The following is a 24,769-nucleotide window of genomic DNA, read 5'->3' as shown; positions in this document are numbered from 1 at the left end:
TGGTATCTAGCACACTACTTATGTCACTTCCAGTCTCTTATCCCTCCATGGTATCTAGCACACTACTTAAGTCACTACCAGTCTCATCCCCCCATGGTTTCTAGCACACTACTTAAGTCACTACCAGTCTCTTTATCACCAGTCCTATCTTGCCATGTTCCTGATAATCATGTTCTGGATCAGAGAAGTTGGAATTCTCCAATACAAAGCTATGGACAATGAAATTAGATTTTTCTACTAATCATTTAGGTATTTTCTTTAAACAGGACCTACAGCTCCATTTAGAAGCATCCTCTCACCTTGCTACCTTCATTGGACTAGAACATTTACAATTTAATAGGAAAGGTATTAGCAGGAAGGTAGTGAGGCATAATTGGATAGGGTCTGAACAAGGGTTATGAAACAAATAATCTGAATGGGAAATGCTGCAATGACCAAGGTACTCAAGTAAAATCATCAACAGTTTCAAACAGAGCTGTGACTGAATAAGCTTTTCGTATCATCTAAAGATGAATCCTATGGTAAGACTGAAGAATAAAATATTCACAAATAAAAATACAGACACCTTACATGGACAAATCATGAATCAGAAAAAGACAGACTTGTTCACAAACAAGTCTAACCATCCTAGCATGATCCGTAAGGTGGAGTGCTAGACCCCTGGATGTATGTACCAACACAGGAAAAATTAGACCGATGCAGTCCATTGACTGTCTTTTCTTCACTTCCAAGGCCAGCAACTGAATGATGTCATAAAATCTGCTCCTGAATGCTATTCTAAATATGTTAATATATAATATTTCAATCCGCAGTGGTCCACAGAAGTAAACCGAGGGCCATGGCAACTGCTAGCTCTTGATACATCACAGCTGCTTCTCTGCCGGGGTTGGTATTCAGGGCAAGGCAAACTACACTGTATTTTGTCCTGGTAGAGAATTGGCAAGGGAAGGGTGCCTGATCATTTTTTAAGTCTGACAGTAAAGATGATCAGTTTATGTGCAGCTGGTGGGTTTAGATTATTTCATTTATCTGTTAATCAGATAACTGAACTTTTTCATTTCTGAGAATTTTCAACCATGGACAGCCATAAGATTAATGAAAAATGAATATTTACAGATTATTTAGAGTAGCCAGTCAGCTGGCATGATTTGGGGAAGCAGGAGAAAACAGGAAAACCACTAAAAATACAGAAAACGGCAGACAACAGTGGAGCAGAGAGCTTAATTCACTGAGACAACCTTCTTACCATTTCTTGATAAGTATGTTTTTTCAAGCTTAATCAGCTATTTATTTATTTAAGAAATAAACAATTTAAGGTAAATAAAATAAACCCAAAGGCTCATTGTCAGCTATAACTCAGTTACATAAAGCTTATTACACAAAATTGAAAGAAATATTTAATAGTACATGATTAGCACGTATAACGAGTTCAAATTATTTTTCTATGATCTTATATTTTCCTATCAAACTGAACCAGTAATGAGAGAATGATCCAGTACTGAATATTCCATCATTGCTGCCTAAATTTCCGTGTTTGTAAGATGTACTTTGGTGGGTCTCAGATTGCAGCTTCTTATAAAGACTACAGGTTCATGGTTACTTACTAAGCTAGTTCCCCTTGGGGGCCATTTTAAGTATAGCCAGTTTGCCTTTTGTTGCTTGAATTAACCTATCCCATTTGGTTTTAGATGTGGCCTTACCCATCTCATAGTCAATAATTATATTACTTTGAGTGAGAATAACTGGGATCATATCACAGATAACTTGAGGAGGCCCATGCATGGAATAAAGCATTTAGGAACTGCCTCTGTCCATTAGTAGTAGAGGGGGCAGTCCTGAAGTAAAGTTTCTATTACCCATCCATAGATCCAAGTAGCACTTGAATATGGACAGGGATGAACTTTGTTTTACATGAATTGGGAGTCTGTTCCAAAGCAAGGGTACTCTTGTCCCTCCAAACTGTTCTGTTGCTGCTGCAGAAGAGGTTTAGATCACTAGTCTGTGTATTTTAGTGCCTTTTTGACTTGCTGATGTGCAGTAGGTCCATCAGTACTGGGCTTGAAGATACTTTGTATGACAGACACAGATCATCTCTTAGCAGTCTGGAAGGATACTGAGTATAGAGACAGGGCTTTGAGTCGGTCCATGTAGGACATATTGTTTATGCATTGTATCATTTTACTAACGTATCTCTGTGGGTTTTCCAGTTGTTGCATGTGTCTGGACAGGTACATGTTAAACAAAATATTTTACTCAATGATTGGCATAGTAAGGGCTGAATAAAGGGAGACAATGACATCTGCAGATCTAGACACAAACCCTTTATTTTTAAACTGGAACATTCTTACAAATGTTGACTGAAAGGTCACTTTCCACATCTGTTCCCAAATCCTGAGCAACTAGTTCAACTCTTAGGGGTATACTGTCAGTAAGGTAGTTCCCTGGGGTAGAAAACTTCACAAAGGATAGAATAATGCATTTTTTGGCATTTAGTTTCAGTCCATGATTTTAGCACTAGTTATTTACTTAAGGCAAACCTTCCTGCAGGATGTCTAAGTCATTTGTGGGTTCAGTGACTGCTCCTAGCTTGCAGTCATCTGCAAACTTAGACAACCAGTGCTAACCAGTGTTTAATACAAATATTGGCAGATTTTTATTTATTTTTATTTTTTTTTATTTTACATTTGTTTACCGGGCTAGTCCAACTGGATATATTTCCATTTTCAGCAGAGGCCCGGGGAGAAAAGCTCCACATTTGGGTTAGTACAACAAGTAATTCAATAAAAAAAGCAAAAAAATACAGTGATTAGTAAAATAAAGTACATACAGAATTAAGGTGAAACAAAAAAAATATACGAGAAAGTTTATGCTAGAGAGGACATATTACTTCTATTTACAGTATACGAGTAGGGGAGTTAAACTTAGTAGGATATTCAAAGAGAGAAATATATATAAGCAAAAGAAAAAATGTAACCAACTGGAATTTTTAATTAACATGAAACAGAGACTAACAAAGGTATTTGGAGCTAGTTTTTCAGATGGGATAGAGTCATAAGATTAGTCAGGATTGATGCATAGGCATAGCCAGAGAGTCTTTAGGTGTTGTTTGAGTTTTTGTTTAAAGAGGAAAGGTGATGTTATAGTACTTAGAGTGGTAGGTAGTGAGTTCCAGTGTTTACCTATGGTGTTAGAAAAAAGTGAATCGCCTGCACTGTTGTTGGACTTAGTTAGCTTCACAAGAGGTTTATTAGAGGAGCGCAGTGAATTTAGATTAGAATAGGGAGTTATAAGATCTGAAAGTATGGGGGTATTTTCAGGTTGGTAAAATAACCTGTGTATAAAGGTAAGTTGGGAGACTAGTAGGGTATTGTTCAATTCTAACCAGTATAGTTGTAATAGATTAAGACAGTGGTGAGTTCTAAATGGATTTCCAGTAGCAAATCTAGCAATGCTATTGTATGCATTTGCTAGTTTAGTAAGGTTTTTTTTCTTTAAGTTAGTGTATATGGGAGAGGCATAAAAAAGAGTGGAAATAAGATGAGACTGAGCGAGTGTAATTTTAGCCTGTGAAGATAGAAAGTTTTTAATTCTAAATAAGGAGCCAAGTTTTCTATTTACAGTTTTGATAGTGTTATTAATGTGGTTTTCAAAAGTGAGGTTATTGTCAATTGTAATACCTAAAAGTTTAGTGGTAGAGTCAGGGACTATGTGTGTGCCATTATTAGAGGTAATAGAGAAGTCAGTGAGGGGGGACTTCCTATTAGGTCTGAAAAGCAGGAGTTTGGTTTTGTTGGCATTTAAAAGTAGGCAGCGTTTCAAGAACCATGCCTCAACTATGGTAAATATGTTCTGTGTTAGGGTTTGTAGGTCAGAGGAGGTATTGGCAGAGCAGATGAAGTTGAGTCATCTGCATATTGAATGCATGTGGCTTCAGGTATTGCTACATGTAAGTCATTTATGAATAAAGAGAAAAGGAGGGGACCTAGGATGGAACCTTGTGGTACTCCAAGAGTGACTGGCAGAAGAGATGAAAGTGTGTTATCCCAGAGAACAGCCTGTTGCCTGTAACTAAGGTAGGAGGTAAACCATTGAACCGCATTGGTATCAAGTGAGAGAGATTCAAGGGTTTTTAGGAGCAGATGGTGGTTTACCATGTCAAAGGCTTTTGACAGGTCTAAGAAGAGAGCAGATGTTAGGATACTATTATTGCGGTTTTATTGATACACTCAGTAAATGATAAGAGAGCGGTGGTAGTACTATGAAATGGCCTAAAGCCATGCTGGCATTTAGCTAGTAAATTGTATTGAGTTAAATGGTGCATCAGCTGATGATGAATACATTTCTCCATTATTTTTGCAAGGGGAGATAGGAGAGCTATAGGTCTGAAGTTAGAATACTCTTTTGAGCTGCCTCCTTTATGTAAAGGGATTATGTGGGAAACTTTCCAGATAGCAGGGATGGTTCCTTCTGTTATGGTTCTATTTATAAGGAGGGATATAGGATAAGCTATTGCTTCGGCTGCTTTTTGAAGGTATTCAGATGGTAACTGATCTGCTGATGGGGTACAGGGTTTGAGTTTTAGGATGAGTTTCAGGATGTAGGAAGTAGAGACAGGTTTTATTTGAAATATGGGGAGATTTGCAGGTAGACTGGTGGGGGTGTGTGATTTCTCTATAGTAAGTTTATTTGCTAAAGACTTAATGGTGTCTGTGAAAAAGGTGTTAAAGGCATTGGCAGTTTGGTCTGAGGAATACATTTCAGCCCCTGATGGTAAGGGTGGACTAGAGCAGCCTGGGTGTAGGAGAGAATTTAGGGTTGACCAGAACCTCTTGGGGTTGTTGTAGTGAGTTTGTTGTAGTTTACAGTAATAATTCTTTTTATCCAAAAATACAGCTTTTTTAGTGCTATTTCTTAACTGTCTAAAGGTTTGATGGTCAGAAATAGTCTTTGTAGTTCTCCATTTAGCCCAAGATTTATTTCTAAGGAGTATTTTTTGTCTTGTCTCTTTGGACAGCCAGGGGGCAGGTTTAGATTTAACTCTGATGGATCGTATTGGAGCATGTTGGTCAAGGATAGCTAGGAATTTGTTGTTAAAGTAATTAGTAGCATCTTCAAGAGTTAGGGTTTTTAGAGGATTCCAGTTACAAGCTTTTAGTTCATTTTGGAATGATAATGGGTTAAAGTATTTGTTGCTGCGTGAGACTCTGTAGGTAGGAGTATAATTAGTGTCATTTTTTTGTCTAATGATGTAAGTTAAGTAATGATCACTTACGTCATCAGGCAAAGTTCCTACTTTGTAAGTTTGTTGCAGTTTGTTAACTAGGATCCAGTCTAAAATACTTTCTTTGTTATTGGGTTTATTGATTCTTGTGGGATTATTAATTGTCTGAGTGAAGCCATGAAGATTTATATGGGATGAGGGGTTATTCGAATTAACAGAAGACCAGTCACAATTAAAGTCACCTAGAATGATAGTTTCTTGTGGGTAAGAAGAAGATATACAACTTAGGATAGTTTCAATTTTAGTGTAGTTATTGTCAGGAGGAAGGTAGATACAGATAATATACAACAATTTTTTATTGTTTAGTTGAAGTTTAGAAGTAAGGATCTCCGCTTTATCATCATTTAACGGGATGGCAGGTTGAGAAGAGATATTTAATACATTTTTAAATAGAAGCGCTACTCCCCCACCCTTATGTTTTAAGCGGTCCATTCTCAAAATATTGTATCCAGGGGGAAGTATTTCATTGTCTTTAGTACCAGGTTTCAGCCAAGTTTCAGTAAGACAGAGAATATCAAAGGAGTGGGTGTCTAGGAGGGCATGGAGATGGACAATCTTATTATTAATGCTTCGGATATTCAGATGTCCGATTAGTAAGGTATTAGAAGCAGTTGTTAGTATAGGTGGGTTAAGGTGTAAAGTATTGTAGGTTGTGTCAGAGAAGTTATTAGATGGTCCTGGGTTAGGGTGGATGTCACCATCACATAGGATTGGTATTTGTAGTTCAAGTGATGGTTTACATGTAAAGTCGGTTAGATATTTGAGCTTCCTTATGTTAGGATTATTAAAGTTAATGTGTGTATGTCTATGAAATTTGGGTAATAAGTAGTTGGGGGTACTTATAATGTTTGAGTGAGTGTAAGTATGACTAGGATTCTGAAAAGCTGTTTGTCTGTGGCAGGTAGTAAAGTGGAAATAGTTAGCTCTTTCATAAGATGTAAGGAAATAACAAAAGGTTAAGCATAAAGAGCATATGTATAAGATTATTAGGTTATGTACTGTAGTTTTAGATAAAAGAGACATATTGCTGTGAGGATATTAAGTCCTAGGAGGTAGGGTGAAAGGTAGGTGTCAGGGATAGTGGGAAGTGATTCAATTAGAATGTAGAGGGATGAGGTATAGTAATTAACGAGTGGTGGTAGATAAAGGAAGTTAGGGAGGGACAGGAACGAGTTGCTGAAATAAGTAGTTAAAGGTGATAGGATGGTTTTTGGAGGAGGTGTGGTTAGGTAAGTATAAGTGTAGGGACACTGGGGGTGGGTGGGATATGGGGGTAGGGTAGGGGAGCGGGGCAGAACCAAATCAGTCGATTGTGTGGAGCCAATCAGCCCTTGCAGGCAGCATATCGCTGAAGTGTAGCAGGCAGATAAAGGAGCACCTTAAAGTAGGAGTTGTAAGAGTAATTATAGGCAATAGTTTGCTGTAAAAAGACAAGTTACCTATATTCTGTGACTCATAGATTGCAAAAATACTGTCTTACAGATCCACTTGGGTGCAAGATATGGTGAAAAGCTCAGCAGATCTGAAAGTGAATCACAGTATTCTGCTGCCCTCTAGTGGCATAAGGGGGGAAAGACCAAAATTATAGGGTACACAGGACAATCTACTTGGTGGGAGATAAGATGGCCTATGTAGGTTAGATAGGTAGGATCTGCGAGTGTGCTGGCCCAGTTCAACAGGTCTAAGCAAAGTTAAATAAAGTAGAGGGTACTTAAGACACATACATAAAATCAAATTGGTCTAACAGCAATGGCCAGGTTGGGAGTTATATAGAGATGCTTCCAGGTGCTGATTGCTTTGTAATACTGCGTTGAGGCTTCAGAGAGGTTTAGTCACTTGAGGGATATCCTACAGCAGTGGGGAACTACCAATTAGTAGTACATGGATTCCAGGATAAAATCAAATTGGTCTAACAGCAATGGCCAGGTTGGGAGTTATATAGAGATGCTTCCAGGTGCTGAATGCTTTGTAATACTGGGTTGAGGCTTCAGAGAGGTTTAGTCACTTGAGGGATATCCTACAGCAGTGGGGAACTACCAATTAGTAGTACATGGATTCCAGGATAAAATCAAATTGGTCTAACAGCAATGGCCAGGTTGGGAGTTATATAGAGATGCTTCCAGGTGCTGAATGCTTTGTAATACTGCGTTGAGGCTTCAGAGAGGTTTAGTCACTTGAGGGATATCCTACAGCAGTGGGGAACGACCAATTAGTAGTACATGGATTCCAGGATAAAATCAAATTGGTCTAACAGCAATGGCCAGGTTGGGAGTTATATAGAGATGCTTCCAGGTGCTAAATGCTTTGTAATACTGCGTTGAGGCTTCAGAGAGGTTTAGTCACTTGAGGGATATCCTACAGCAGTGGGGAACTACCAATTAGTAGTACATGGATTCTAGGATAAAATCAAATTGGTCTAACAGCAATGGCCAGGTTGGGAGTTATATAGAGATGCTTCCAGGTGCTGAATGCTTTGTAATACTGCGTTGAGGCTTCAGAGAGGTTTAGTCACTTGAGGGATATCCTACAGCAGTGGGGAACTACCAATTAGTAGTACATGGATTCCAGGATAAAATCAAATTGGTCTAACAGCAATGGCCAGGTTGGGAGTTATATAGAGATGCTTCCAGGTTCTGAATGCTTTGTAATACTGCATTGAGGCTTCAGAGAGGTTTAGTCACTTGAGGGATATCCTACAGCAGTGGGGAACTACCAATTAGTAGTACATGGATTCCAGGATAAAATCAAATTGGTCTAACAGCAATGGCCAGGTTGGGAGTTATATAGAGATGCTTCCAGGTGCTGAATGCTTTGTAATACTGCGTTGAGGCTTCAGAGAGGTTTAGTCACTTGAGGGATATCCTACAGCAGTGGGGAACTACCAATTAGTAGTACATGGATTCCAGGATAAAATCAAATTGGTCTAACAGCAATGGCCAGGTTGGGAGTTATATAGAGATGCTTCCAGGTGCTGAATGCTTTGTAATACTGGGTTGAGGCTTCAGAGAGGTTTAGTCACTTGAGGGATATCCTACAGCAGTGGGGAACTACCAATTAGTAGTACATGGATTCCAGGATAAAATCAAATTGGTCTAACAGCAATGGCCAGGTTGGGAGTTATATAGAGATGCTTCCAGGTGCTGAATGCTTTGTAATACTGCGTTGAGGCTTCAGAGAGGTTTAGTCACTTGAGGGATATCCTACAGCAGTGGGGAACTACCAATTAGTAGTACATGGATTCCAGGATAAAATCAAATTGGTCTAACAGCAATGGCCAGGTTGGGAGTTATATAGAGATGCTTCCAGGTGCTAAATGCTTTGTAATACTGCGTTGAGGCTTCAGAGAGGTTTAGTCACTTGAGGGATATCCTACAGCAGTGGGGAACTACCAATTAGTAGTACATGGATTCTAGGATAAAATCAAATTGGTCTAACAGCAATGACCAGGTTGGGAGTTATATAGAGATGCTTCCAGGTGCTGAATGCTTTGTAATACTGCATTGAGGCTTCAGAGAGGTTTAGTCACTTGAGGGATATCCTACAGCAGTGGGGAACTACCAATTAGTAGTACATGGATTCCAGGATAAAATCAAATTGGTCTAACAGCAATGGCCAGGTTGGGAGTTATATAGAGATGCTTCCAGGTTCTGAATGCTTTGTAATACTGCATTGAGGCTTCAGAGAGGTTTAGTCACTTGAGGGATATCCTACAGCAGTGGGGAACTACCAATTAGTAGTACATGGATTCCAGGATAAAATCAAATTGGTCTAACAGCAATGGCCAGGTTGGGAGTTATATAGAGATGCTTCCAGGTGCTGAATGCTTTGTAATAGTGCGTTGAGGCTTCAGAGAGGTTTAGTCACTTGAGGGATATCCTACAGCAGTGGGGAACTACCAATTAGTAGTACATGGATTCCAGGATAAAATCAAATTGGTCTAACAGCAATGGCCAGGTTGGGAGTTATATAGAGATGCTTCCAGGTGCTGAATGTTTGTAATACTGTGTTGAGGCTTCAGAGAGGTTTAGTCACTTGAGGGATATCCTACAGCAGTGGGGAACTACCAATTAGTAGTACATGGATTCCAGGATAAAATCAAATTGGTCTAACAGCAATGGCCAGGTTGGGAGTTATATAGAGATGCTTCCAGGTGCTGAATGCTTTGTACTGCGTTGAGGCTTCAGAGAGGTTTAGTCACTTGAGGGATATCCTACAGCAGTGGGGAACTACCAATTAGTAGTACATGGATTCCAGGATAAAATCAAATTGGTCTAACAGCAATGGCCAGGTTGGGAGTTATATAGAGATGCTTCCAGGTGCTGAATGCTTTGTAATACTGCGTTGAGGCTTCAGAGAGGTTTAGTCACTTGAGGGATATCCTACAGCAGTGGGGAACTACCAATTAGTAGTACATGGATTCCAGGGATCAGCACACTACGCAGATAGCTAAGGGACGCTTACACCAGGGAGATGAACTTTTCAAAATTTTATAAATGTTAATTAAATTGATTTTTTTATGGCTGTGGCAGTTCTTACAGTATTATTTCTTATTCACTGTATTAAGTTCAACATTAAAGTAGACATATGTAATCCAACTATAATAAAACATGCATCTTTTTATTTATAAATTTGTGCTCTGACAGATAATGGCAAAAATAAATTCATAAGTACAGAAACTGTACTTCAAATTGCAAATTAAGTGTATGTACCTTGAATGCCTAACATTTAGGAACTAAGCTAAAATAACAAAAAAGGAAAACAATTTTATAGTAGGTTGCACTTGTATAGCGACACTTAAAATCAGTTTGTTTCCCATTACTTGCTTTATCCTAGTAAGGGTCATGGGGTGCATTTAAGGTCTGTTCCAACATGCACTGGTCATAAGGCATGAAACTTATGCCGGACTGAATGCCACTCTATTACACACAACACAGACACACAAGCACACACACTCTCTGATTTGGAAGCTCACATATTTAATACAATGGCATGTTTTTAGGATATGGGATAACCACAGATTCCCCAGGAGAAAAAAAAAACAAAACATGGATAAGGAGGACTTGCAGACTATACACTGAAAGCATCTTAGCTGAGAACGATATCGGGATGGAAGTATTGTGAGGCATCAACATCACTTGCTTCATTACCATACTCCCCAAAACATATTAATGTAAATATAAACTAATGCACTATTGTTTGTAACAAGCATTTTAATGTAAATAAAATTAGGTCCATAGGTTAATAGTTGGGCAGATCTGGTAAACCTGATATGTAGTCTAGTCACAGGAAATCCCCCTATATGCCCCTATCCAAATGGACTCTAGAGGGAGACCATAGGTTCATTTATGATTACAAATACATTCATTCGGGTTGCACATGAAGAGGTTAAGGGAGCTACTTGTTTACTCTGCAAGGAAGTCTATTTCATGAAATGGACATTCTTTAGGTGAGATACCACGCTCATCAGCAGATTTTATGTTACAGTGAAAGTTGAGGTCTTTATTATGGGAGTTCATATACAGGAGGTTGCTCAGTTCAGGAAGTTTAAAGGCCTTGTATGCAAAAAAAACAAGCTCTTTCTTGAGAAGTCTGCAGGAGGCAGAGAAGAGTGACAGAATTCTGAGGAGCTCATCATAGAGCTCAGTTGCCTAATATTCTTTGTATGGAAACCTTACTGTCTTTTGAGTTGGACTAAGTGGCTGGACAAGCAGATGGACCTTCAGTGTTTCATGTTTTAGCCCACTGCCTATCCTAGTTCTTCTTAAAGGAATTTTTTGGTCTTAGATTCCATCTACTGCTCCTTTACTCTATTCCATTCATTCCCTACTTTACCCATAAAAATATTTTTTAATGTCTAGGTTTGAAGTTTGTAGCCTTAAAGCACATCCCATACCGTGTTTTGCCTCTTGAAGTCTATGGCACCACACTCTTCTGTAAGTTATTTAATTCTCCATATCATTTCTCTCTTTTCTATCTATACATAAATGTGAATAAATTCTGGTCCCATAACCTGTCTTCTTACCCTTTGTTCTCCCTACCTTTTATTATTTTGATACAATTTCTTCCATCTTCCCAACTTAACTTACCATCCTTTTTCCAGAATGAGCACAAGGACTCTACATAGTAGTCCACATGGAGCCTGAACAGTGACCAGAGAGTAGTACATAACCTGTCTGTTTCTGTACCCTCTTTAATGCATGTTTACATACTAGGATCTTAGTGTCCTTTGATAAAGCTTTCTCAATTTATACTAGGTGGTTCTTTCCTGCTACTACTAACATACTAAGGATCTTTTCTAAATCTGCACTTTTTATGTCACTCCTCCAAGCTGGTGCTCCATTTTGGGATTATTAGAGACCAAGTTAAATATTTTACACTTGTTTGCATTAAACCTAAGATATCACTTATTCTGCTATTCTCCTCTGGTAGTTTTGAAAGCTAGGTCCACAGTCTTCACTGTTCTTTTCCGGTAAGTGTTCAAACACTGTTTGGATCTTCCTTCCTTTTACAATGTACTTAAAGGAATCTTCTCTTCTCTTTATTTATTCAATTAGATCTTTCATTAAATTTTCTTAGTTCTAGTTATTGCTTTTGTAGCTCTTTTTCTTAGATTTTTCTTACTTCTGCCATCAATCCTCACCATTCTTCTGTAACTCATGAAACGCTTCGCCCTTTAAACTCCCTGTTAGCTATAATATCTATTTTTTTTTTCTCTTTGGCATACACTTTCTTCCTCAGCCCCTTCTCCACGATTGTTTCTATTCTCTTTAGATCATCACCAACAAACTCTTGGCTCTCTGTCTTAGTTTCCAGTCTCACTTATGAGTCTCAAAATATTCTCCTATCTTAATGTAGTCTCACACTATGGTTCTACTTGTACCTCTTCTGGCTAAATTACAATATCCAGTATTTTTCTCTTCTTTGCACCTCCACATACTAACTGAATTCCTCTTGGACTGATAACTCTTTTGCTTCACTGTGTCTTCCTGGTTTTGGTTCATTAGTTCACCAGTCTGATTTTGGAATACTAAACCTGTCAGTTATAATATTTTTTTTCTGCTCTCAAGACCTTATCCATTCCTTTACTCTTCCAACATTTTTTCATTCAGCATCCAGTGGTCAAGATATTGTATCTAAGGACCACAATTCACATTTTCCCCTCTAATTCAGCTGCTAGGCTACTGAATTGGGTTGGACTTGAGGTTCCACAATTTCCTACTCTTTTCATCTGTGATTGGGGTTCCTCACAATTTTTATTCTGCTTAATGTAGACTACTTTCACTCACCTAGTTTGACCATTCTGTCCTACCTAAACAACTTGCACACTGGGTTCTCCATATCCTAGTCCCTTCTGTTATTTGTCCAGTTGTATGTCATACCTTCTATATCAGGTCCCCTCTCGTATAGCTGTTTGAAGCTTCCCTACTGCTGGCTTTCCTCAGCGTGGCTCAACTATTTTTCCTTTCAATCTGTCTGTCCTAAACTTTGTTCCTTTTCCAGTCTAGTCTTGATTTTAACTACTTGGCATGTAGTCTGCATCATAGCTTGTTTTTGACTAGTCCACTGTTGATATCTTTTGTTGTTGTCCATATAGTCAATCTGTCTGTCCTAAACTTTGTTCCTTTTCCAGTCTAGTCTTGATTTTAACTACTTGGCATGTAGTCTGCATCATAGCTTGTTTTTGACTAGTCCATTTTGCTCCTTACTACCCATTCCTGATCCATTCTACCTGTTGATATCTTTTGTTGTTGTCCTGCTGCCCCCTTACTTCACTTTATTCACATAATCATTCTGATATAGTTCTACATTCCACATTTTAGTAAGGCTGTCCCACCGAGAGAGATGAAAATCTATAAATGGCTAAAGTATAAATCCAATACAGATCTGCTTTTAGAGCCACATTATGAGTGTTTTTTTCTTCCTTGCTCTGCTAGTACCTAGTACTAGTAGTACCTCTGCACGTGTATTTGATTTCCAATATTCTTCCCTGACCTTATTATGTAGCCCTACCTGACAAGTTATCGTTCCTAAATATACTATGACATAAATACAGCATAAAAATCGTCTCATTTCCTTCCTTGTCTGGTATAATCTTCATCCCAGGACAGTGTTCACACCATTCTGACTTAGCTGCTTACTTGATATTCCTTATGACTGGGTCTCGGATCACTAGCACTCCTAGCTCATCCTTATCACTTTCTGTCCCTGCAAAAGTCCTTCTTTGGCTGCCTATGCTAGCTCTGACATCTGTTCAGACTCTCTAAGCTGCCTGAAAGTTTAGCACAACCTTATGATTGCACATTTCTCTTTCCTCACTCCATCGCCTTCTACCCAGTTGTCCTACTTCTCTTCCTTACTTCCCATCATCTTCTTTTTCATCCTATCTTTCATAGACACAACAGTCTATTCCTTTCTGTCTGCATCTAGAATATACACTATCTTTTGCTACAAACTGATAAAGTATTAAGACATAATAATAATATGAAATTTCAGATGCACTTACATAAAACAAGGTTAAGATAGCTCTTTATAACAAATAAGGTGGTGGCCCTGTAGAATAATATCCCATTTAAGATTTGTCAGTCTAGAATATTAGAAATTTATTAAAAAAATACTGATGATTAGGTAGGGAAAGTTATGTTTGTTTCCTGCCTTATGGAATTAGTGTTTCTAGAAGGCCTCTGGGCCTGGACACTGCCTCAGAACTTAAGAATGTATATTCTGGTGGTGGGCAGTAGATTCCAGAGTAGGAGTCGGTATTAGGTTTGTGGTCTCAGGATTTCAGAGTCTGGTATTTCAAAGTATGACCACAAATGCATTACCTCTAACCAGCTTGTAATTCTCTCCAGTGCTAACTCCCTATCACAGAACACCTACTCTTAAGAGCACAGTGGCTGTTACTCTGCAGGTTTAGGACATCTGATTTAAAAGTCTGATCACCCCATCTGGAAAACCAAACAATATGGCTGAAACTGAAAAGTTAAATCAGCTTTACTGTGTAGGACAACTCCACCCACCCCACTTCTCAAGCAGGAGTATCACTCCCTTTTCTTCCTCAACTAAATGTAATCAATTCTGAGGTCATTGCACCTCAGGGGAAGGGGAGGGAAGTTCCAGAATTAGCTACCGTATCCTTGCCCTTTGACCATCTCACTCTCCTATACTTCATCTACTGAAGGTTAAACAGTAGAAGGGATTGGTAGTTTCAGCCTTCACTCCTGAAAGCTCCACCAACACACACAATCACACACACACACACACACACACACACACACACACACACACACACACACACACACACACACACACACACACACACACACACACTCACACACCATTCAGTCTTTCATTTAGAATTTAAGCAAATATAATATAGCAATAATCCATGCCTGGGTGTGGGTAATGCTGGATTATCCCACGGTTGGCATGGTTTGGTCACAAGGGCAAAGTGACCAAACAAAGCCAGCCATTGGTAAATTCAGCACTACCCACACCCAGCCATGGGTTATTTCCTATTATACAATGACCCCCATTAATATTCCAAAACATGCACGTTGTAAATCAGAGATATAGTAATGGAAAAAGGTCCGGTCACCCGGACTTTTTCCATTAGTATAACTCTTTTTCTTTTTTTTACAGCAATGGAGAAAGCAAGAGCTCCGTTGCTTTTTACAACCTGTCTCTCTATGTTGAACGAGTTTAACATAGTGAGACAGCTTTAAAAAAAAGCAACGGAGTATCTCCATTACTTTTTTTAAAGCTGCCTCGCTATGTTAAACCCATTTAACACAGCGAGACACTTTAAAAAGCAATGGAGATCTTGCTTTCTCCGTTGCTTTTTTCAAAACTGTCTCTCTATGTTAAATGGGTTTAACATAGCAAGGCAGCTTTAAAAAAAGCAACGGAGATTCTCTGTTGCTTTTTTTAAAGCTGTCTCGTTATGTTAAACCCGTTTAACATAGCGAGACAGTTTGTTAAAAGCTACGGAGATCTTGCTTTTTCTGTTGTTTTTTTTAAAGCTGTCTCGCTATGTTATACCCGTTTAACATAGCAAGACAGTTTGTTAAAAGTAACGGAGATCTTGCTTTCTCTGTTGCTTTTGTCCACAGCTCTGATGTGCTGCGTAAGCATAAGTACATCAGAACTGTCTCAGAATACCAGACAGCTGCAGAAGGGCAGCAAGGAGGCATTATACAATGCCATTATTTAAGAAAAGCAATTATTTTTTTCTTAAATAATGTCATTGTATAATAGCAATAACCCACTTCTGGATGTGGGTAATGCTGGATTTACCCACGGTTGTCTTTGTTTGGCCACTCGGGCTTTGCCCTCGTGACCAAACCACACCAACCGTGGGTAAATCCAGCATTACTCACACCCAGGCATGGGTTATTGCTATATTATACAATGACATTATTTAAGAAAACAATTACTTAGTTTTCTTAAATAGTGTCTTTTTATAATGGCGCTGTGACCTTTTTCTGTGTTGTTCCCCCATTCCACTGTTTTGTTGATGTACTGCACATGCGTATGGGACTTCCATTCTCACATTTACACAGTAGATCAGTGCTTTAGAAAGTAAGCAACAGAAAGGAAGATCTCGGTTGTTTTTCCTTTTTTTTTTTTTTTTTTATTTTTTGGAAAAGAAAAAAGTTGTAAACTCTGGACAGTTTAGAAGTATGACAGATGGAATAAATACAAGGAAAGTTAGGTATGTTTCTTTAGTTTTGCAGAACGTATCTGATGTTCTTGTATCTTCTCTGCTCTTATAAGTACCTCTCCATCTCTTATTTTAAGAAATGTGGACAAAGCTATAAATAAATGAGGGGACGGGTAATGCTGCTCTTATAAACTTAGAAATTTTGAGAAAGATTTGCATTGTCTGAAGGAAAGATAGTCTGAAACTGAAACGCATGTCATTATTTAGTGACTTTGTTCCTTAGTTATTTGTTGGAAAACCACAAATTTTTTGAGGAATGAAGTCACTAAATAAGGGCACACATTTCACTTTTAGACTTTCTTTCCTTCAGACTAATGCGTGTCTACCCCATAACAATAGAAAAAAAGTCTAGCTGCTCAATGAAACTTGAACAGTCAGACTTTTACTGTTGGTATATTCTCAATTTACAACAGGCATAATGGTTGGGCTGACCAATCAGCGTGCTTGTTTTTGAATGTTAATGGATTTTTGCTGTTGTTGTTGTGTCTTTCGGCTTATCCTGGTTAGGGGTCACCACAGCGGAACTCCGGTCCACTAATGTTTGGTAGTGGATTTTTACATGCCGAGTTACCAGCCCTGACACACAACCTTCAACGAAGGCACACCCATTCACGCATGCCTCCACACAGAAGACACTCTAACTGAGAATCGAATGCACAACATCTTGCTGTGAGGCGACAACGCTACCACAGCACCACTACCGCGGGTTTTGAATGTTAATGGATATTCATTGTATAATAGTGTGTTTTTAACACTCCTTGATTTGTCCAAAAGCTTTGTTTAGTGATACTGAATAATCTGTGTTCTCTAAGCTGCTATCTTCTAGTCAAATTATATGAAATATATTTGTGAAGAAATGACTTATGCTTTTACTACATGTGATTTGAAAAGCCTCAACTTTTGCAATACTAATAACTCGATGCACATTAAAGTTGCAGCCCCCCTCCCCCTGAAATGTGCTGTTATAGTTGTTAATGAAGTAGCAAAACAATGCAGCAAAACTGGAGGTATAATAAAACACACTGCATTATATGAAGACATAGCTCACTGTTCTATGCATAACTAAGAAGTCAGAGGTAATAAAATTCAGCTTTGAGCTTGTTACCACAGCTGTTATGTTAAAGCAGGAAGAGAGAAATTAAAACTTTTACTGCAGTTTGTGATTCACAACACTTATTCATTTAGCTATGTGACACCCAAGACTGAAATCCCTTTATGAGTATAACTGTTTTTGTAGCCTAAGGATACATTAGAAAAGAAGCAGCACTTCAAGTTTCATCATACAGCAAGATTCTGACAGGAAGTTCCTAAATATTTTGTCTGTTCTGTATTTGCTATGACTTACACATAGTCATAAATACATCTCTGTGCAACATTTCCATTCACTTGAAGACTATAGCAAAGTGAGGAACTTGGACAGCCATATTTATTTTCTCTGAAGATACTGCTGCCTGAAATAGTGCAGTTAATTCATAAGGTAAGAAACCCTGCTAAAAGGCAGTATAGTGCCAAAAGTCCAGTGAATGAAAGACATATTTATTGAAACTGCCTGGCAGAGACCAAACTGTGCTTTAACCATCCTTTACTGAGTCCAGTCATATTTTAACACGAAGTTACTTCTGAAATTCCTTCTCACAATGACAGCCATTCATTTAGCAGCATGAGAAAGCTTCCCGACTCAGCTCACATACTCAAGTTCATATTGAAACAAACTCATCATGTATCTGCTCATATGAAAAATGTATGTCCCTGTATCTGCTCATATGATCATGCTTTTTCACAGCAGCAATTTAAAGAAAACTTTGCATGGCACTTACATGTACACATTCTGTATAGTCAATAATAAATTATATGGTGCATTATACAAAATTATATGCACACCACATAACTATTATTGTCAAACTGATCTAATGGCAACAGTCTTTAGCACTTACAGCATACAAAGTGTTATCTGTTCTGTCCTTGTAGTGACTAATGGCTAAAGGTAAATAAAACATTTTTGTATTTAGTACTTAACCAATTAAATAACACGAAGGATGCGCATTGTTGCACAATTAGTCTAATGTTTCTGTAACTAGCCTTAACAGCTGCCAAAGATTAAAAAAGAAATACTGTATACAGTGTGGGCAGAAATAATTCTCTGCCACAGGAATGGAGTAGTCTTGTTAAAATAAACATGGAGCAACAAATCTATCTTACTGTTAACATTTAAATGATTACTGGCTCAAGAACTGGTTGCAAATGTTAAAACAAGTGAACAAAAAAAAATAAAACACAATTAAATAATAAAAGAATATATCACAGTTCATACAAGGGGCAACCAGAGACCAATTCTAAAGTTCAGCTGTATGAAAAATAAAAACATTTCTGCTGTGATTTTATAGCCTTTGAACAGCAAGAACAACATCTACAGCTCATAACTTTAACAGAATTACAGATCGGAGTCATAATCAGTGCTCCTGGCATGTTGGACATGTAAGGAGCTTAGCTAACAGAATGTTCAACTTTCCACATGGTTTCACTTACCCAAAATCATGTTGCAATTCAAATGTTCTGATGCAATGAACTTACAAGCAAAAAAGTGTATCCAGTGAATTGCTTCTTAAATATATATTTCCTGACTAATGCTGTCTTGCAATATTTACTTGAAGGATTGACAGGAAGATTTAAGAAACATGCCTTGTACCCTTAGGCAGCCGAGTTACTCAGTTGCTATTGGTGTGTCTCAAAAGAAGCACTAAAACAAAAGACAGACTGTCAGCAGCCTTAGCCACCTCACCCTGCAAGCCACGCAGCCCTGAGAAACTAGGTCACGTCACAGCAACTTCCATTCTGAAGCACCATCACTGAGACTAAAACAACAGTTTGTGTATCACGCTATCAAAGCTCTGCAATATGGTCAGTTGCAGTGGATTAAAAAAAACAATACATTACAGGAGTAAAACTACATTTTTACGAGTGCCAGTACAGGCACAGTCTATATTTTGAAAACAAAAAACTACCCAATAAATGTTTTAGGGGAGACTCCTAAAAAAATAATCAGTAAAAAAAGCTACATGTAGTGAAAGATACTGCATGGGGGAAAGAAAAGATCAGATAACTGTCAAAGGTGAATGGATATTAAAGTGAAAGTTTCCCTTATTGTTCTGAGCATCTTCTCAGAGACCACTTAAGTAATATGTATAAATTGTATCTATACTTAAATGTTTCCAGTGTTAACTGGGAGGCAGGAGCATGTTGTTTCCTTGAAATCATGTTAGTTGATTTCTTAAAAACTGGTGCAAAAATACTGAACACCAGTGATACTGACTTCCACTGCTGTAATTTGTATGGGTTTGAAGTTTGATGCATGTGGTCCTTGGTGCTGTTCTTTCATTTTGGGGGGATAAGAGTGTGGCACTGGGCAGTTTCATTATATCCCTGGTGTTCCAGTCAGCAGGTGCATTTCAACCATTCCATTTTCTGCAGATAATTCAAGGGGGCATTTGTCTTCACCCTAATGCTTTCTTTCCCCTTTCCCTGTTGTTGTGTGATCATGGATTTGGTGTACTTAAGTAAGGTGGGGATGGGTACAGAAGCCCATATAACGGGGGATACAGGATGGCCTTTTCCTTGTAAAAATATCTGTGTTTTTTTGTGTTTTAATTTATTTTACTTTTCAGACATATTTGTGATTATGATTTTTTTCTTATTTAGAATGGTTCAGTTTGATCTTATCTTTGCTTGTCTGCCATAGTCCTGGTAATGTATACATATTGTTTGCTTGTTTAATATTCATTTATATGTGCAGCTGTTAAACAGCTGAAATTATTACTCGATTTAATAGTTTGCAGCATGTGTCAACTGGCGACAGTCATTGATGAAAAGGGGCCTGACCATCCCTTTCTCTCAGCTAACAAATGTATGAACACTATTAAAAATAAACAAATTAAAAATTATATCCAGTGTATTTCATTTGCATTTCTTCAGTAAACAGACTTAGCCTTCTGTCCAAAAATACCATCTATTGCCGGTATGCAGAAATATTAGAAAACAATCGAGTTAAGATTTCTGTACTTTTTAGCACAGAATTAATGGTGACTCAAATTCATTGCTCCCACAAGCTTACACAAATGATTAGCCCCATTTTTCTTTAATGTAGTGGTAAGCACAGCACCAGAAAGTGCACCGTAGAAAGGCATCAGCTTTATCAGTAATGAAACTACAATGTCATCATCTAGTATATCAACATATAAACATACCTCTTTTTTCTGTTTTGCTACACTTACTATATAACTTTAATGCAGCAGAATATATTTTTGTTAATTTGCATACTGTTATTATAAATCTTTGCTTCCTGAATGACATAGCTACCTTGTGGCTCTGCAATGACAAATGAGATTTGGTAACAAACCAATTTGTCCAGGAACATCTTCCGAGTGGGGTTAGATAACTATGCTAGTAGGAGTTAAGAGGGTAGGGGGAAGAAAGGGTTAAATGGGAAGGAGGAAGGGATAAATGGGAGGAAATGAGGTAAGGGTAAGGAGGGACTTAAGGGGCTTATGCAAGTGGAACTGGGTAAGGAATTACATTTTGACGTGAACTTGCTATAGCAAGTACTATTTCTGTGATGAACTGTATGTACTTAAGGGTACAGGTAAGCCTTGAATTAATAGTGGTAAGGTATGGTGGAGCTAGATTACAGTGTTTTGTTTTATTATGTTAGATAGGAAAATGGCCAGTACATGGATGAGCATTGGATATAGGCACTTTTTTGGCCTAAGGACATCTGCTTCTGCCATTCTGTTTCTTAGCATTCCTTTGAAGGGTGAGAGCCAAATATTGAATACAGGCATTAGCGAGGAAGGGAGAAGCGGAATACTTTTGAAGAGGTTTTTCAAGGCATGCTCCTCAGTCTTCGACTTAAGTATTGGCTGTAATGGTTTTGTAAGTGGCGTAGTTTGAATCTGCTGTGGGTTGTTTGGGTGAGCTTTTTAGATCTTTGCTTGCTTGAAATGTGCACCATTTTCATTTTACTGTTGGCAATAGTAGTGGGTTGTTAGCACAGCCTTACCATTTTCCCAATAAGTCCTTCTAATCCACAGTTCCATTGTGCTTAGACTGGGTTGTTGTTCTGTCAAACTGAAAGAGAACTGTGGGCATGGGATAAAAGCAGTCATATGGGTTTCGGACATTATGTCCGTTATGATTGACATTAATGGGAAAGCTTTATTCTAGAAACTCGAGAAATTGTATAAGCTTATAAAGAAGTAGGGTTTGGGGTGCCACCTCATGGTTATGGTCGATAGTTAGTGGGGCTTGTGAGTGGAGGGACGTGGTGAACATGGTTGGCAGGCTGCAGGGCCTGAGTGCCAAATTTCGTTGTGACTAAAAGGATGGCAGCAAGTTCGCTGGTGGAGTTTCATAGTTATTTCACTGGTGGGGTGGTTTTGTATCTCATGTATGTGGTAAAACCATGCCTTCCTATTAAGGGAAGCATTGTGGACTCTGCACAACTGCTTGAGCTGATCTTGACTGGTATGTATATTAAATAAAGCAAAAAAAAAGAAGAAGAGTAAAGTTTACAGTGTCAGGCAGGTCGTGAGGCACACACATAACTGTGTGCTTTCGGAAGGTGATAGCGAATCTTACAAACTGCAGATAAGAAAAAAAAAAATAATAATAATAATAATAATGTGTTTTCTTTTAACAGTCCAGAGTTTGCTGCACGTTTCAGCTATGTTTCGCAACCGCTGTTTGTCTGGCAATTAAATTAAGGTCGCAGTCGCTGAGTGAGGACATAAATGGGAATTCACGAGGAGTGGGTATTCAGTGTAGCTTCTGTTGTGCTAGCTACTGAGTAAGTTGAGTGCAATGGTTGGAATTTGTCTGTACTGTTGGGCCTTCTTCTCCCAATTCAGCAGGCTTGTGGAAGAATTTGTGGGCTTCCCCTATTCGCCATTATCTTTTGATTTGCTATAAAAAAATAAATAAATTGGAAACCCAGGGTGTTTTATTGGTAGCATTGCAATGACTTTGACAGCAGAAACATTGTCTGCTAGGCCCAAAAGGTCACTGTCATACCTCTCAACTGTCAAGATTTTGGCAGAATGTCCAGATTTATGCCTTGTAATTTTGGTTTGTTTCTCTTAAAAGTTGTGTTTTTCTGGCAAATCACTGTAGAATGCCGTCGCTAAATAATGACATACATTTACGTTTCAGACTTTATTTCCTCCAGAAAATGTATGATAACACAAGTCCTGTTATTCTAGCAAACTTCTAAGAGCAATATTTAAAACCTTATTCATTTATTTTTATTTATTTGACATTTGTTAACCGGATTGGTCCAAATGAGCCAGTGACCCATTTTCAGTGGAGACCCGAGGAGAAAAGCTCCAGTACAGAGAAGTACAGTATGATAAGCATATTTGTAAGTACAGCACAAATCTTAGAGGTATGTTGTACTACATAAAGCAAATAGCAAGTAGAAAATATAATACATAAAGCAAATAGAAAATCAATACACAGCTATAATACAAGTACAGAGAAGACATTTAAAGCAGCAATGAAGTATATACATATTTACATGTGATTTAGTGGTTAAGCATTTGGGTCTAAAAAGTAGTAAAACTATGTGTTAGGAAGGAAAAATAAGGAATGGTGGAATGACATGACTGTTTGATGAAATAGTGGTAGTGCATTAGTGAGAAAAGAATTAGGTAGGGTTATGACAGGAACAGGACTTTGTGTTAAATAGGAGTAGTCTAAGTCTAAAACCTGCCTCTGTTTTGACCCCTTTGTTCACTTCGTATCTCAGCAGGAGTACGGCTTAGGGGTGGGCAGATAATACGTAAGTAACCATAAAGGTATTTGGTTGGTAACTGAGTGAGTCAGCTCATTTGGTGCCATTTTTAGCAGCCACCTTGGATGTTAGGCATGGATAATGAAAAAATGTATACAGACATAAAGTAAGAAGACTGCATACCCATTCTCAGCCACTAGCTGCATGCTTCTCGTTAATCTCAATGGATTTTCGCATTTATTCCTTTTCATTATCTGGAAAGGGAAGGTTTTACACTTTCTTCGGATTCTGCTGTTTACAACCAAGTTTGTTTAAAATAGTTGATGTTTCCAGCTTAGCTTGTGTAACTACCATCATCAGAGGTACATTCATGTTTTGCCCCCCCCCCCCTTTTTGTTTTTTTTCCCCATCAACATCACAACTGAGGTTTGGAACTTTATGTGAACGCATTGCATGTATGTAAAACACAAATGGGCATTACTACATTAGGAAACACCCTTTAATGTTAAACTTTAAATTCAAAGGACATAATGCTGCTACTCCTACTTTCAAACCCCAAGAAAGCGCAGTTGCAAAGGGACAGGATAAACATGATAATCACAAACTTGAATGTTTATTTCCAGAGACACACCATTAAAACAGTTTTAAGCAATCACTTTGGGGTAGATTAGCATCAGAATTTAAAGTCCAGCAGTTGCTGCAGTGGATTACACTAAGACAAAATAGCGATGATTTGTCTTATAGATGGGTCTATATTAGAATCTCAAAGGTTTAATGCCTCGAATCAATAAAGATCGAACTTTAGTGATCGAAACATTAAACCATCGAAATTCTAGTAGACCCTATAAAAAAAAAAAAAAAACAAGTAAAGGGTGTTTAGGCAGGGGGGCAAGCCCCCCTGCACCCCCGCTACTTACATATACCAACTCCGAGATCGCACTTCAACAGTGTATGGTGCGGAAAGGGAAGATTTCCCTTTCCTACACTGTAGTGCAATCTTGGAGTTGATATATTTAAGTAGCTGGGGGTGTAGGGGGTGAAGGGGGGCTTGCCCCCTGCCTACACTCATTAGTTTTTTGGAGGGGTTTTAAAAATATTTTTATCGGGGTTCGATTGTTTAATAGTTCGATGCATACAGTTTGATGTTTATGCATTTGAACTATTAAACTTTCGAGATTATAATATAGACACCTTATAGATAGGCCGTGTCAGTTAACAAGGGTGGAAGGTGGTTAGGAAGAGCCAATGACCTCGTGGCTCTGTCCTTCATGTAAGACAAGCTTGTAGTAGCTGTTTGGGTTTAAAATTGGTCAAGAATTACTGAAGTGAAGCAGTTATGGTGAATCAATTTGGCATGTTGCAGGAGCAGTGGGCTGCCATTTTAGTTCCTTTGAGCTTCATAATAGGATGTTACTGTGGCTGGAAAGATGATGAAAAACTTACTGCATTCAGAAGTAAGAGTGCACTCTACAGCAGAGAGCTGAAGCCTGGGGAAAGGGTGACATGGAAATAATACACCAGATCATCAGTGAACAATATTTAATAAATGTACATTATCAAAAAAAAAAGAAGGAAATTCACCTGTTCGGGTTGGGGTGTCCAGAGGTGCAAGTCTGACGTTGTTGGCCAGTCACTTTACATGTGCTTTGATAGTAGACCCAAATGAAAGTTATAGAGGGAGTTGCCACTTCGAAGCTGGCAGCTTGTTTTGCAGTGATGGTGGCCTTGTGACAGAAACAGTCTGTTGATTGCCCTGATGTGGTTAGCATCTGATAAGTAACAGATACCATGAGTGAGTCAGCCCCAAAACAGACAAGATAGGGACATTCAACAGTGTAGATGTCTTCTCAGATTGCTATAGAGAGCTGGAATAGGTGATTAAAATGGGTGTGAGCAACGGAGATGAGATGTGACATTTGAGAATTTAAACTAGAATTGATTTGTCAGGCATACATTGCCTTTGTATTACTGGTGAGGAGGGGTTGCT

The 24,769-nt window shown here is 38.4% G+C and overlaps 2 protein-coding genes across 3 annotated transcripts in view; one reads left to right on the top strand and one right to left on the bottom strand.

Moving 5' to 3' along the window:
• ZNF385B (zinc finger protein 385B) overlaps positions 1–18,668 on the bottom strand; it is a 1,204,911-nt gene extending 1,186,243 nt beyond the window's left edge. Inside the window, exon 1 of one of the 2 annotated variants that reach the window (XM_044075269.1) lies at positions 18,528–18,668. In XM_044075269.1, the coding sequence (XP_043931204.1) occupies positions 18,528–18,537 (10 nt within the window). In that variant the 5' untranslated portion in view covers positions 18,538–18,668. The remainder of the gene's footprint in view (positions 1–18,527) is intronic. The other variant, XM_044075267.1, reaches the window with a different exon arrangement.
• Positions 18,669–24,118: 5,450 nt separating this feature from the next.
• On the top strand, positions 24,119–24,295 carry LOC122804125 (NADH dehydrogenase [ubiquinone] 1 beta subcomplex subunit 1-like). Its single transcript, XM_044073770.1, has one exon. It carries the CDS (start codon positions 24,119–24,121, stop codon positions 24,293–24,295), a length of 177 nt encoding a protein of 58 aa, XP_043929705.1.
• Positions 24,296–24,769: the final 474 nt, after the last annotated feature.

Source organism: Protopterus annectens, chromosome 6.part0, assembly GCF_019279795.1.
Source record: "Protopterus annectens isolate FY-2018-M chromosome 6.part0, PAN1.0, whole genome shotgun sequence".
In the NCBI taxonomy this organism is placed as follows: Eukaryota; Metazoa; Chordata; order Ceratodontiformes; family Protopteridae; genus Protopterus; species Protopterus annectens.
The sequence above is the reverse complement of the archived record's forward strand: the minus strand, read 5'-3'. Positions and strand labels throughout refer to the sequence as shown.

Excerpts from the sequence above, each read along its gene's own strand:
- LOC122804125 (XM_044073770.1), top strand. The coding sequence starts at position 24,119 with ATGGTGAATCAATTTGGCATGTTGCAGGAGCAGTGGGCTGCCATTTTA.